This window comes from Rhinolophus ferrumequinum, chromosome 21 (genome assembly GCF_004115265.2).
Source record: "Rhinolophus ferrumequinum isolate MPI-CBG mRhiFer1 chromosome 21, mRhiFer1_v1.p, whole genome shotgun sequence".
NCBI classification, from domain to species: Eukaryota; Metazoa; Chordata; class Mammalia; order Chiroptera; family Rhinolophidae; genus Rhinolophus; species Rhinolophus ferrumequinum.
The window spans coordinates 7594898-7610855 of record NC_046304.1 but is presented as its reverse complement, the minus strand read 5'-3'; the positions used below and the strand labels follow the sequence as shown (position 1 = coordinate 7610855).

At 39.3% G+C, this 15958-nt stretch overlaps 1 protein-coding gene across 3 annotated transcripts in view; it reads left to right on the top strand.

Annotated features, from left to right (window-relative positions):
• The window catches only part of MAP2K4 (mitogen-activated protein kinase kinase 4), a 115326-nt gene that overhangs the window by 16569 nt on the left and 82799 nt on the right, over positions 1-15958 (top strand). The window contains exon 3 of one of the 3 annotated variants that reach the window (XM_033090639.1): positions 14479-14514. The exons of the other annotated variants lie outside the window; for them this stretch is intronic. Within the exon in view, the coding sequence (XP_032946530.1) occupies positions 14479-14514 (36 nt within the window). The remainder of the gene's footprint in view (positions 1-14478; positions 14515-15958) is intronic. 3 annotated transcript variants of the gene reach the window in all.

Genomic DNA, 15958 nt, shown 5'->3' with positions numbered 1-15958 from the left:
GCATCGCCATGCACACCCAAGGACGGATTTGTGTATAGAGACTCCTAACAATGAGTTGTCCTGCCCACTTTCTTTTACTTAGGGGTGGAAGACAGCAAATTATCTGATTTTTAAAACTTTTAGTTATAGAAGTTTTCAAACATGCACACAAATGGAATAGTATAATAAACCCCATGTACCCATTACATCAACAGGTATCAACATACAGCCAATTTTTTCATTTGTTCCTCTTCCCTCCGTCTATTTCTACTGAAATATCTTGAAGCTGATTCTGATTGTCATTATTTCATCCACAGGTCTGTCAGTCACATTATCTTCTAAGTGATAAGGACTCTTAATTACATAACCTCAATACCATATTACGCCATTAAATAAACAACACAGTATTATCAGATAGCCACTCAAATGTTCAGATTTCTTCAAATGCCTTACAAATGCCATACTTACAGTTGATTGTTTCAAGCTGAGATCTCAGCGAGGTCCACACACATTGCATTTGGTTGAAAAGCCTTAAGTTTCTCTAGACCTGGAGTAGTTCCCTCTTCTTTTCATTTTTTTCCTTGCGCTTTATCTGTTGAAAAAAATCGGGTTATGTCTTTTGTAGCATTTTGCACATTGGATTTGGCTGACTACATCCTCTTAGTAATTAATGTTTCACATGTTCCTCTTTGCCCCGTATTTCATGTTACTTGGTACCGTAGCTAGATAGACAGGCTTCATGTAGAGATTCAGATTTTTGGCAAGAACACTTCATAGGTGGAGCTGTGTGTTTCTTGTTGCATCACATCAGGAAGCGTGTGATTTCTGGTTGTAGGCGCGTTAAGACTGATCAGTGTGGGTTTAGGTGCTGTTACTGTGATTTGTATAGACTCAAGTTCCCCATGAGCCTTTCACTTGATGGTTTTGGCCACCATCAATGATGTTTGTCTAAATTACTTCATTAGGGACTGGTTAATTTGTGTTTCCAAACATTGTTGAGCTTTGCAAATAGTAGCTGTAGTCAGCCAAAAAAAAAAAAAGTTTGTGTTTGGGGCATATCACTGAATGCCAATTACAGAGTTAAGCATATCTCTGACTTAACTGCACCACTGTTTGAAGGATATAAAAGTATGTGTACATATGCACACACATATACACAGACATTTATTGTGATTTTCTGTACTATGAGAGAATTAAAAGTGGACATTTATCCTTCGTATCCTGGAACGTGAGTTGACCTATTCATTAATCCGGCCTTTTAAACTTTTAAATGTCAAATAATAATTCTTGACATTTTTTGGTGAAGTTATAGAAGCAGTGGGTATGTGAGACCAGTGCCGCCAAATTAAGATCAATCCTAAACTGGAGTCCAGCTTTGTTTATTAATTTATATTCAATGCTTAGAATATTCAGGTCCTTCAGGGCATTAACCTTTCCAGTACTTGGGAGCCAGAATTAGTCATCAAAAGGCAGTTTCGTGAGAGTAGAAGTAAATAAGAGTTCTCATCCAGGGTATTAAAAAACCTGGTGAACAACTTGTGTTCCAATTACCTTTTGAGTTGCTGGTATATCTTGTCCAACAGGTGTCATTATTCACCCTTCAGTAGTAGCAGTTTCTTACCCAACTCTCCTTTTTCACCTTTCCTATTCAGTCACCCATCTTATAACTAAATTATTAAAGTCTCTCCTTCCTGACTTCTAAAATTGATTTGATCTTACGCAATTCGTAAATAACAAATTAGAGAAATGTGTCAGGATACTCTTACGTAGGCTATATTCAGGAAGTAGATAGGCTACAACAGGTCCTCTTTGAGTGCATTTTACCCTCTTGATTAATACGACTTTAACCTTTAAAAACCTCGATTTATAGAATATATTTATGGGCAACAAATAGTAACTTAATTGTGTCCACTAAGAAATGAAAGTGTTATTCACATCTTAATGATTTTTAAATTGGGAGGTATTATTCAGTGGAGACTGAAAAGAAGCTGTTCCCGTGTGTGAGAGCCGTGTAGCAGGGCAGTAGTTGTTGCTTACACAGACACAATACGAGCTTTGTGTAGATGTTGTTCTTTTTCCACCTCTGTTATTTGCTTTGGGAGTAACACAGTGATATTTGAATTAAAATTTGGATTGCAAATTATTACTTAAAGTTTCTTTAAAAAGATCTATAGTGTAATGCAGCACTGACATGGAAAAAATTGAGTATAGGAAACATTGTTACTTGTTGTGTAACTCAAGGCAGTTAAAAATGCCAGATATCTTTTTTAAAACCAGAAGATGTCTGACTAACTTGTGTGTTATGCGGTTCAGTGAGTAAAGATTATTTCTCTAGGTAAGCTTCTGGCTAACTTTTTCAAAGAACCTACGTAAGTTCTAGTTATACATATTTTGCTTGAGAAAAAAAATGATTTGGCAAATTAGATCTATTAAGGAATACAGATAAAACCCACAATTAAGATGTTTGAGTGAAAAGTATTTGTCTTAAAGGTGTTAAATCTAAAACTTGATCTTGGATTATTCATTAATTCAAGAATTATTTGAGTTCTTGTAATACGTCAAGTGCAATTACATAAAGAACTAAGTCACTGTGCTGTATCTAATTTACAGTGGTCAGAAATCATCCAGATGAATACTTAGGTTCTGAATGTGAAGAATGCGTATGTTCAAATGTTGAGTGTGTTCCTGAAAAAAGAAGGGTTATTATATAAATATTGTATGCTCTTGATGACTAGTTAAAAATTATATAGTGGTGGTTTTTTTTTTGTCCTTCTGCAGTTAATAAATCATTGCTAAACTATTGATGGTGTTTCAGAATTGGGGAAGTCATCTTTGAAATAAAGCTTTCCTTCTGTTTTAGGTAGTGCAAGCTACTGTAGCAATGCTTATCTTCCACTGCTTCACAGCCGTAAATATCTCATACATTTATTTGAGTGCAGGTTTTGTTCAGCCATCAGTACAAATGGTCAATAAAATTGAGCCTTATTGTCATTTAAAGGTGCCATTTAGTGATAAAAGTTTATATGAAAGCTTTCTAGATTATTTTACTGAATTGAAATATGGGCAAAATTATATATAACAACAAAATTGATTCCTTCTTTTGCCTTTCTGGATTCCTAAGGGCATATGGTGAAAAGCAGGTTATTACAGGTAAAGTGTTATATGGTGGTGTGAATTATTTGCTTAGAGGATAAGCTACTTAGGCAGTAGGGTGAGGGAGTGAAGTCATCTCGGAATAAAAAGCTAACTGTGATCCATTGTGGAGCCAAATAGAAAGGAAAAGAAGTAAATAAGACCCTGTTTCTGATTTCCCAGAGCTAGCATACTGTGGTCATGTATGTTCATTCTTTGCTCTAAGAAGTCCTTCATGAAATCAAGAGTCTGCCAGGTATTTGAGGACTTCTGGCTTGATAATCTTTGATAATATGTTATATCTGTTTATACATTGACTATTGATATATGATAGAGAAAAATATATCCGTAAGAGATGTCTTTTCATTGTATTTCTAATTGAATTAGAGTATTTTTCACTTGTTTTTAGGCTTGCTTATAGATTTGGATAGTGTAAATAATCAATTACAAGTATTAATGGAAATAGAAGATTTATTTCTTGAAACTGATTTCTGTTGCCTTTAGGAAATCTTAATATTCTTTACTTTTCAGTATTTCAAATACCGACACTCGGGTGTTTCCTGACACCAACTGGGTGTCCAACAATTCAATTCAATTCTGACACTATCTACCTGAAATTACCATCAGATCAGATCTCACAAGTTAAAGGGTTCAGCGCCACAAAACTGCCCCCACTTCAGATCCAGCTGCAAATGTGGTTCCCAGGCTACTCACACTTCTGCTTGGCTGACTACAAGTTACAGGGTTCTTCACCACCCTCCCCACCCCACCCCCGCCCCAAGTTCAGTTATTTCCTAGAGCAGCTCACAAAACTCAGAAAACACTTACATTTACCAGTTTACTTTAAAAGATACAACTCAGGAACAGCCACATGGAAAAAGATGCACAGGGCCAGGTGTGGAGAGAGTTGGGGCACAGCTTTCGTGCTCTCTCTGGGTGTGTCAGCCTCGTAGGATTTTGATGTGGTCACCACCAGGAAGCCCCCCAGGCTCACTGGTTAGGGTTTTTAGCGGGTTCATGACCCAGGCAGGACTGATGAAATCATTGGCCATGGTGATTGAACTCAGTCTCCCACCCTTCTTCCCTCAATGGAGTTGAGGGGATGGGACTAAAAGTTATAACCGCCCAATCACTTGATTGGTCACCTGATTGATTTTTCTGGAGACCTACCCCCATCCAGAAGTTCTGTAGGTCCCCCTCCGCCCCCACCTCATTAATATAAACTCTGGTTAAGTTGAAAAGGGCTTGTTATGAATAACAAAAGACACTCCTATCACTTAGGAAAACCAAAGGTGGCCAGGAACCTGGGAGAAAACTGCTCTCTGAAATTAGAGCATTTCCGTGACACCTCACATAAGCTGAGGTGCTATAAAGGGAAGAAGCAATTACCATTATTTTATATGGAAAAATTTTTATTCAAATGTTGATTTTTGGGCCTGGGAACACTCAACGTCTTTATTTCGTTCGCCACAATCGAAGTGCTTAATTATGTCCAGTTTTATGCTAAGCGTAACACCCTTATGAGCTCTCTGAGGCTTTTCTGATACCTTAGGACACATCTTGCTAAGAGATGCACAAAATTGAGAAAAAGCGCAGATGCTCACAGACACAGTTCAAAGCTGTGGCGCTTGATGCTGAGATGCTGAGGGTAGTTCCCAGGAGGAGCTTGGCGGCCAGTCTCTCTGCTCGGTGTGGGCAGCCTCTATAATGGCTTCCTGCAAAACACTGAATGCGATTTTCTCTTACCTTTTTTCATAAAAGTGAAAATCCACTCTGGAATTCTTTCAGTTAGTGAAAACAGGTACTAATGTAGGTCTTTAGCAAAAGTGAAATGGCGTAATACTAACTGTCAAAAACTATATACATATAAAAAATGTATTTTTCATATCACAAAACTGTAGCAAAACTACCCCGCATGCAGTAGATCCATCCATAGCTTTGAATCTGTACGCTTTCTAGGCTGGCTCATGTATACGTCGCCCGGGAAGACCGGTGGGAACCTAGTATCATTTCGCCCAGCAGACGGTGGGTTTTCTGTTGTGAAAAGGATCTACAAGCCCTGTCTTCTCGGACCAAAGGGGCATCTTCACTGTGATGCTAAATTGCCGTTTTTTTTTTTTTACAGCTTTCTTTTTCCTAATTGACTTGCTAATGAAGTTTATATAAGATTACGTAGCTGAGTTAATTATTTATGACAGGTAGGAATCCTCATAGGTATTTTTGTCAGATGAGGGAAAAAATTAACATTTGATGAAATTCTGGCTTTATTGTGTGGTTAACAGTATTATTCTAAGTAAACTTTTCAAGAAGGAGAAGTTGAATCTGGTTGTTTTGGTAGCTCCTGAATTTGGGTGCCACTGCGAATACGTTACCTGTCCACTGAAATACAGATCTCCTTGTCCTGTGGCCCGGAGCCACTTACTAGAGCTCTAGGTCAGTGGCCCTTAGCCAGGAATGGCCCTGTGTTTCCTTCCTTGTGTTGTACAGATAGATGTTCTTTTCTCCATATCACGGCACATATAAAAAAGGTTTGAAGCACTGATCGAAAAATCTGATGGTCTAGTTAGAAAAATTGTTAACCTACTTATTTCACTAATGGGTGGTGGAAAGTGAAAATGGTGATGGTAGGATGTTGTGGGGTTTACCAAGCAGGGAAAATGAATGGACCCAAGACCAGTGGGCACTTGGTTCCTTGGTGGATGGAGTTCAAGCAAGCTGTCCTGAGAATATCTGCAGTGTGACACGTGCCTCTGCCTTGGCGGTGAGGTTGGCTGGACGCCACTGCAGGGCTCTGGGGTATTGCTGGAAATCGGAACGAGCCTTGTGATGTTTCTTCACACAGCTTTCATAAGTTTGTGTATTATGTGCCTCGTCCCACTAGAAAGATAGCTACCAAAAAGTAAGAGTCAGTTATATGGATGGTTTTCCAGAAATCCTGATATCTTGCTAGTCGTGCATGGTGAGACAGTAACCTAGAACTTTGGGGGAGCTGATGAGGAGCTTAATTGGAATGTTGAGGGGTCTGATTGGGAGGCAGAGGTCACTGTATGGCCTACACATCACAGAAGAAGGGATCCCGTTGACCATTCTGCATAGAAAGTCTTGTTGGAGTTGATCAACATGGCGTTTGTGTCTCACTTGTCTCCATGGGGCCCCTGTTGATTTGATCACAAATTTGAGGCATATGTGTCCTCAGAGAACATAAATGCCCTGTGTTTTAGGCATTGCATGGATTTAAAAGTGTTCTGAGTACCTGGGCAAGGTGCTGAGTACCTTTACCAACTCGCTGTGCCGCGACCATTCCCCCTTCCTGGCTAGAACTCTCAGCAGCATGTGGCAGCATGAGTGGAATTCACGCGGTGTGTGGCAGGTTAGGCCTTTCTCAGTGATGGTTGTTGGGTGATGGTGTAAAGGAGACGCTAAACAAGCTGGAGACAAATGAAGAACTCAGAGTTATCAGCACGTTTTTCCTCTTCTGCCCTGACCTGGGGTGGAGACTGTGTTGACGGAATGGCTGCCACCTTTTGGGTTTCCATTTGGAACCTTCTCAGGGTGGGTGTGTAACTGCAATTCCAACGCTTTAGATTCCCATGGAGCCTGTACTTGCACAATCCTTGGAGCATGGTGTTGGGGAGGATTGTGTTGGACAAGCTTCTCCCATTTTCTTGGCGATTAAAATATTATTAAATTTAGCCGATCCATATAGCTTCAAAAACCTCAAAAGATACCATTTGTGAAATATTACAAAATGATAGGGGTATGGAAATATCCAAGTTATATTATTTTCGTATTTTTAAGTCCATTTTTTTTTTAAATTGTTTTCTAGGCCTCAGTAAGATTGGTCCCTTTCAGAAAGCTTTGGTGTGAGAAGCAAAGAGATTATAACTAAAACAGAAACAATAAATGCGTACCGTAGAAAAACTGAAACAGAAAAGTAGCAAAAGAAAAAAAATCACATTCTAGCACCTTGAATTAATCACCAGTGATATAAATTATGCTCACATATGCTTTACTAAAATGATTATTATACACATTCCTTATCACCCAATTAAAAAACCCTTGCTATTTATTAATATTTTCTGATGTCAGTATTTTATTTATTTATTTATTTTACCGTGTTTCCTGGAAAATAAGACCGGGTCTTATATTAATTTTTGCTCCAAAAGACGCATTAAGGCTTATGTTCAGGGGATGTCATCCTGAAAAATCATGCTAGGGCTTATTTTCCGGTTAGGTCTTATTTTCGGGGAAACATGGTATTTATTTGGTATTCCAGTTATGGATGTACTGTAATTTTCTTAACCAATATAACATAATTATCACTACTTTGAATAACTTGATTTGCATATTCTTTAACTTTTGAAAGGGTGTAAATTCTTAGGAATGGAGTTACTGGGTTAATTGTAAGGACATTTTAAGATATTTGCTAGATATTGCTCTCTTAGAAAGTGGAACAATTTATATTCCTATTAGTAATTTGCTTGTTCATTCATTTGCCTGTGTTCATTTGTTTACTGAACAAATGTTAGGAATTTATGGGTCAGGCACAATTCTAGGCACTGAGGCACATGAGAAATGGAGTTTCTGCCCTCCTGGAGCCCAGGGCGCCCTGGAGAAGGCAGATACCAAATGACTACAAATAGACGTCAAAGTGCAGCTGTGATAAGTTCAGAAGAGACTGCCCACTTCCTCTTACCCTTGTGAACATTGACGTTGGGATTCTTTTTACTTCTGTGTGGTATTAAAGGCAAAATGCAATTTTAATTTTTTGGATAACTGGAAGAATTTGATGATTTTTTTCATGCAAATGGTTTATTTGTATTCTTTCTTCTGTCAAGTACCTGTTTGTGTTCTTTGTTTATTTTCTAATTGGGATATGTGCTGTCCTACCCATTCGTAAGGCCCTTCTATTCCCTCCGTATTCCTTCAGTGTGTCATTTCAGAAGGCAGTGACTTCAGCTGGGGCTATGAAGTTCAGACAAAGAAAGGTTTTTTGCTTTTTGGCCCTCATTGAACCTGGAGCCCTCCACAGGAGAACTTGGGGCCGTGGAGATTCAAAGCCAAGATTCTGCTCCACAGAATCTGTTTGATTCCATGTGCATGACTGTGTGGACGCCTCAAGTCCTGTTTATGTCAGTGAAGCCTTGGCATCTGTGCTGTGTTGGTAATCCCAGCAGGACTTCCTGCATTAGCCAGCTCCCTGGGCGTTTTTGAGGAGTTTGGATTTGGCCAGTTGAGCCTGAGGAATTATATTTGCTTGCTGGTCTCAGAGTGATGCTGTTGGCTTTAATGAATTGCTAGCTCGAAGGTGTAGCTACCTATAGAAACCCATAGTAATGACTTGTGCGTAATTGAGTTAAAATCACTGGTGATCGTTAGAGAGGCTCATATAATCAACGTCAGAGTTGATGGTTAGCTGAATCAGAGAATGAAGAACCAATTAGGAGTTTCTAATATTAGGTTTGGAAGGATTTTAGGGCATATTGTGAGCTTCATTCTGTGAAACTCGATGAACTCCCCATTTTACTATGATAGAAAATGAGTTAAAAATTTTTTTTTTCTGACTGGATGATCAATTTGGGAGCTAGTTTGGGACTTGTAAGCCTTCAAATTCTCCATGAAGACTTCTGTTAACCAGACAAGAGCCTTTTAGTCAAATACAGTCTACAACAAGTAGCACGATGCTTTTGCCTTTGTCTGGAGTCTGGAAGATTCTGCTAGGAGCTGTTATGCTTTTGTGCCAAAGCAGTACCCCTTCCGGAACTGATGGAGAAATAACAGAATCCTTGATATTCCAGGTTAAAAAAAAAAAAACCTTTCTACCCAGGAAGAAGACTATGAATCATCTGCCAGAGGTCAGGAATGCAGAGAGTGAATTATTTCGGTTCTTTCTTTGGCAGCTGAGCCTCTGAGGCCTGAGCTTGTCAACTGAAGAAAACGTTTAACATTTAGGAAGCACAGAGTGGTGTTTGTGAAATACCACCCTGGTACAGGACCTCACCATCATAAACCTCGACATAATTGATAATAAAAGCTGGAGAAAAATGAATGACAATGGCTAACACTTAAACATGCTACCACCTTTCCTCTTCCCAAGGCCCCTCTGAGGAAGGTGATGTTAATCTCATTTGGCAGGAATGGGACTCAGGCAGAGAGGTGAACCTACTTCCCCAAGAGAATACGCGTACAGCTAGTAAGTAGCAGAGCTGAGACCGAAAGCTAGCTAAATTGGCTCTGCCTTTCTCTGTTGTCCTTTCTGGTTTCTCATTGAGCACCATTGGGATGGATGCTGGATTTGGAAAGGAACAGTGATTTTTATGGGACAGTAGTTTAAACGAATCTACAAAGCAAAATTAATTTCTTTCTTGTTGCTGATAGGTTTTGAAAGGTATAGAGTAGTTACCAGTTTTTCATAGCTATTGTTGACCAGCTGTTGTATTTTTAAGGTCTGTTCATCCTCATACCACAGCAGTGTTGCCAAGTAGGGGATTGTTTGTATCGTAGTTTTACAGGTGTGTCAATGACTAGACCACAGAAATATCCCCGTTTTTGTCCTTCCAGTGTCTCAGTGGTGATCATTTAGCATCAAGCAAAAACAGTTTTCGTCCTATTCCTATCCTTGAGCTTCCTCCTGCCGTACTCCTTTTTAATTTTGACAGGATGCTGAACAACACAGTCTGTGTGCCTAGGTCAGCTACCTTTTCTTTTTGTCTCCACTGTCCTACACACTAGCTTGTGTATAATTGTGACATTTGTGCGCCTATGGCTATGTAAATTATTATGTTGGATTTCCCCCAAATCCATCTTACACAGGCAGTTCAAAACGTGTTAAAAGCAGCTGTTGGCATATTTACTTAGTTTCTTAAACTCAGAACACAGACCAGTTTCCAGAATGTTTAGCTGCATAGATGATGAATAAGTGTTTTATTTTTTGATGGGAGTTCAAAGTTCTAAGTGAGATTTATGAATTTTCGGAAATTGCTCACATATCAAAGGCTGGAGGAGGGACGGGGCAATGTAACATTAGCTGTTAGGAGCTCATTTAGTGCTTGGAGTGCCTGAGATTGCAAGACTAGGACAGATCTGACAAAGCTTCCCGTTTCTTCTAATTCCAAGTCTAACATCCTTCCTCTCTTATTATCTTGAATTTATGAAATGAATTAGGGCACTCATCACTTAAGAATTTCAGCAGAAAAGAGAATGAAAGTTAAGTTCTTGTCTACCACTTCATTTCCTCATTTCTGAAATTGTTTGAATATAAAGTGGCATAGTTGGAATTGTGTGTTCCTCATTTCATAACTAGTGATTACAAACAATTACAAAAGTTATTCTGGATTCTCTTTCTGTTTTGAAAACGAGGTACTAAGAATTAGAGCCAAGGGAGAAATGAGAATTTAAGGCAGTTCTTTATGCTCTGAGTACCTGTGGGTCACTCACCAGTATCTTTGAAGGGCTTAGTTACATGAGTGACTTGCTTTGTACTTCAAGTTCTCACTTTTCCCTCCGTTTCGTTCTAAGGAATTCCCTGTGGTGGCAGTGGGGGTTCCTTAAGAGGGAGTGATTCTGATTGCCTCTTTTTTTTTCTTTTAAATTAAAGTTTATTGGGGTGACAATGATTAGTACAGTTACATAGATTTCAGGTGTACAGTTCTGTATCACATCATCTGTATATCACATTGTATGTTCACCACCCAGAGTCAGTTCTCCTTCCATCACCATATATTGGATTCCCTTTACCCTCATCTACCACCCTCCTCCCCACTTACCCTCTGGTAACCACTAAACTATTGTCTGTGTCTATGAGTTTTTGTTTCTTCATTTGTTTGTCTTGTTCTTTTGTTGTTTTCAGTTTTATATACCACTTATCAGTGAAATCATATGGTTTTCAACTTTTTCTGTCTGACTTATTTCGTTCAGCATAATAATCTCAAGATCCATCCATGCTGTCTCAAATGGTACTGTTTCATAAGAAAATTATGGCAAAATAGTTTTCCGTTGTGTATATGTACCACAACTTCTTTATCCAGTCATCTGTCGAAGAGTACTTTGGTTGTTTCCATGTCTTGGCCACTGTAAATAAAGCTGCAATGAACATTGGAGCACATATATCTTTACAGATAAATGTTTTCAGAATTTTGGGTAGATACGCAGGAGAGGGTTTGCTGAGTCATATGGTAATTCTATTCTTAATTTTTTGAGGAACCTCCACGCTGCCTTTCATAGCGGCTACTCTGATTGCTTTTAGATTGTTCCTACCTAGCGCCTTAGGCCTGTGAGTAGTGGCGTAAAAGAGCAACTGATTTTCATGATTCTGTTTGTTAGTGGTAGTTCTGCTGCTCTCCCTTGAGCTCGCTCACATGGCTGCATTTAGCTAGCAGGTCTAGTGGGGCCAACTAAGCTGAGCTGGGGTGGCTGGGACTTCTGGACCTCTCGCTCCATGTGGTCCTTCGTCATCAAGGAAGCTGGACTGAAATGCTTTATGTTTAGACTCCGTAGCTTTCCACGAGGGTGAAAGTAGAAGCCGCAATGCCTCATGCGGCTTAGCTTTGGAAGTCATTAAACATCCCTTCTGCTGTATTCTCTGGTCAAAGTGAGCCCCAAGGCCAGCCCAGCTCCAAGAGGTGGGGAGATAGGGCAGCAAAGTTACATTGCAAAACGGTAAGGACATAGGGACCTGTGACTCCTTGGTGGCTGTTTTTGTAACAATCTACCATATAACCCACAGTGATCCATTAGTATTGCATTAAAAATGCCATCCTCTAGAGACAGCTGTTACGTAGCACAGGTCTTTCCGTTGCTGTCAACAGTAAGGGCTTTTCTATTATTGTTTGAAGTTTGGTGTTGAAGATATATAGATTCCATTCTTACAGGCTGGGTGGGAGGATTCTGGTTCTCGCATTCTAACCATAAGGGTAACAGAAGCCCACTTGGTTGTATGAGAGGGTAGTGCAAAGTTGATTAAAAAACAATCTACTAATTCTAATTCCATCAGTATTTGTTGAACTGTTATTTTGTTCTAGTTACCGGTTACAGCTGATTTGCAGAGCTCAAAGATAAATCACGGTAGTTAAACATTTAGAACAGAAAATTGTTCACAATTTGATGATGGGAACAGCCTTGCGGAGGGTGGGAGAGGGTTACAAGATGGACCAGTGGAAACAGTATCCCTCTGAGGACAGACTGGTTTTGATGTTTTTGACAACTATAAATAATACTTCTTCTTAATGAATAATGAAGAAATGACACCTTTTCCTCATCTGGAAGGTGAAGAAGAGATGCTTTTGGTGGCGTAGGTCCTCTTCTGTATTTGAGCAGTAGACTCTCAGCTGCCCTTGGTGGATCTTTGGCCAAGGTTGAACTTGATCAACTCTTGAGCCAGCTTCGCTGATTGTAGAAAGTGATGTTAAAGGTTTGTGTTGCTTGAGAAGATAGTGGAGAGAGAATATTCATGGTGCTTTTTCATCTTGCTGAAGGCTAAATAAAGCTGAAAGATGTCTTCCTTCCAACTTCAATATTTTGTGAGCCTGTGAGTTGCTCTATGCTCAGAATTAGAGTAAAAGATATTCCTAGGCCTTAGTGAGTGGATATGCTCGGACACATTCTTGTTCTTCAGAATCATTGTTCTGAGTATTCTTAAAGATCCCATGCGTGGGGATGCTTCTCATGAGAACTCTGAGGAAGAAATTGTGTTAGATGATGTGGACAGAGCTGTTGAAATCGTACCGGGTGTGCGGGGAGAGCTTCAGGCGTGGTGTGGAGAGGGATCCCCTCAGTCGTTGGCCTGCCTGAGTGGGGCGTAGGCTGCTGCGCACCTAGGCCAGCCTCCGGGCCAGCTGTGAGTCTTGTGTTCCCAGTGTCTTGAACAGATGTCCTCATTTACTCTCTGAGCTACAACATGAAAAATGTAGGCAATATTGCCCTGAAGGATATAGCAGTGTTTTGGAAACGTGGCGGGATGAGGACAGGTACTGGTTTTCTCATCAGTCGGGATGCTTGGTTGCAAACAACAGAAACGTATTCTAGCTAAGTTAACCTGCACGTGAGTTGCCTGGGGCTGTCCGTGTCAGATTTATTCCCAGATCAATAAACATTTGAAAGCATTTTCTATGTCAGGCACTGAACTTGGGTTTTAAGTTTACAAAGACAATATTTTCTCATAGGAGAGAAAATCTCTCCTGCCATACAAATAATTTAAGAAGATTGATCAGGCCTGGTTTCTGCCCTGTTGTAGATAAAGAGGAGGGTTGTTTATCTCTGTTGATTGGTTAGGAATTGGTTATTTGGTGTCAGCCTCACCAAAGGAGGAATTATAATCACAAATTTATAATCTTTCTTGATTGATTACTTTAAACCCTGTTGTACAAAGATTTTAATTCCTGTTAGCGTCTAACAATCTGCATAGGCCAGCTATGGTATCATTTCTTTCCTTACACGCTTTGCTTCCTATGGAAGTTTTGAAAAAAGTCCATATTGATCTAATGTCCTATTTGTAGTTTTGTCGTTAAAACTATCTGACTACATGGTGACAGGTTGCCTTTAGGGTTTAGTTTTGGGAGCCGTTGAAAAAGACCAGTCCTAAAGAGGTTCTTCGAGAAAGTTAATTGGAGGAGAGATGTTTAAAAAACAAAACGAACAAATGGCTCATGCCTACAGATCAACAACAGCTAGCCAGAAATATCCCCTCGAAAGCGTTGTAAAAGTTGCCTCTTTCTGCCCCTTTCCTGAATCTCACCTTTGGTTGACTTTCTGGGGTGTTCCTTTTCCTCCTCAAGACTGCCTTGTGAGTTCATGGTAAACTGATCATCACTGGGAGAGTTGGGGTACACTGCTGAGAACAGGCCGTGTAGCTGGATCTTACCCTAAACCTCCTGCCACCAGTTTTAGGCTCTGAGTCATCTTTGCTTACAGAGGCTTTTAAGTTTTATAGAATTATTTAGTATATTTTATTAGTGAAAGATCAGACTACAGTACTTGGGTAGTTTTCAAGGTAGTTGCAGATATTTCTGAAGTGTAAAGTGTGTTTAAATCTAATTTATGGAAGTTAAGTCACATTCTGTTACACACGTGTGTATTTGTTTTTGCGGTAAATGTCCTTTAAAGACGACAGTTTATTTTTGTTTAAATGTGAATGTAATGCTGTAAAGGAATCTCTGTGTGTGTTTTATATATAAATATTTGTTTTCAATAAAACAGTTTGAGTAAGTTTTTATTGTAGTAATAGATTTTATTTGCCTGCAGAGGTTAGGTACTGTCCCTTCAAATTGGGCTTTTGTAGAAATGGCTGATTTGGGTGTTTTTCTTTGGATAGTTTTCACAATGATTCTTTGTTCACTTACTGTCCTGCATTTGATCTTACTCTTTTATCAGTTTTTCACCATATACAGATCATGGATGATGTACCGGGTAGGTGTTCAGCATTTGATTTGGGGAGTTTGTGGGCATTGTGCTTATTCAAATTTATGATTGCAAAAGTCCTTAACTTAATTTTGCCATATAAAGTAACATTCATAGGTTCCAGGGGTTAGGACCTGGTATCTTGGGCCACTATTTAATCTGCTACAGTCTGCCTTCTGGCCCCCAAATACTCACATCTGCCTCACATGCAAAATATATTCACCCTAGTCCAGTATCCCTAAAATTCTTAATTCGTAGCATCTGGTCAAATCCAGATCTCACGTAGACATCATCAGCTCAGTAGTTCCAAGTCTCATCACCAAAGCCATCTCGATCAGGTATGTGGGTGAGACTCTGAGTGTGATCCGTTTGACACAAAATTCCTTTCTCTCTCTCAACCTAGAAACAAGAAGACAAGTTATCTGTCTTCTTCCTAAATGCAGTGGTGGCTTAGGCATTGGATAAAATCGAAGGGAGAATAGGAGACAAGTGGAGGAAGAAAGGAGTCAGCAGTCCCAAGCAATTTCAGAATCCAGCAGGGGAAATTCCATTAGGTTTCAAGGCCTGGGAATAATCCTCTGCCTTTAAATATTTCCGAAGACAAAGTTCCAAGAAGTAAAAGAGTACATTCATTTAAAAAGTTTTCTTGTATATTGCTGAACCTCTCACCAGAAAAGTTACATCAATTTACTTTACTACCAACAATGTATGAGTACTGTACTAGTGATTATTTTATCTAGTCATTTTGATTAACATGTTATCATTAAAATATATATGTATAAAATAAAATCTCTAAACTTTGCCAATTTCACATGAACAAAAATATTAAGTGTTTTTGGTGATGGTGGCTTTCATAATTCTTTAATTTTGCTTTACTGTTCATACCCTTGCTAGTTTTTCTATTTTTCTTGATTTGTGTGATAGCTTTATTTAGCGTTCCTGATTTTACAAGGATTTTCCCAATTTGAATTAAAATTTTTGCATTTTAATTTCTTAAAGTTTTTTTTGGTAATATATAGAATTTGCTTTTTTAATACAGCCAAATATGCCACTTTTCAGAGTACCTTCTGCATGTTTAACTTGAATGTCCTTGCTCTACTTGTTGTCAAACAAATATCACTTTAAATTCTTGGTGCCTGAAAGGCAAATTAAGTGGAAAAATCATGCTGTATTATGCTTATTTCTGAAAACGATGGGTCTGGCCTTGGGAATTCACATAATGCTGTAGAAAGGCCCACCCCTGGGAGCGGATCCAGGAGCCACATCTGTGCTCTTGCCCTGCAGTCTCGTCCAAGGAGTATGGCACTTTCAAACCTCATCGAAAATGCTAGGCTGAGCAATGTGAGCCCTGTAAAAGTCTTTTGAATCCACTGAGGTGGGAAAGTTTTTGGATTGTGGAGATGTTGTTTAAGAAGGTAGAATATGTATAATAAATGGTGAAGAGAGAATGCTG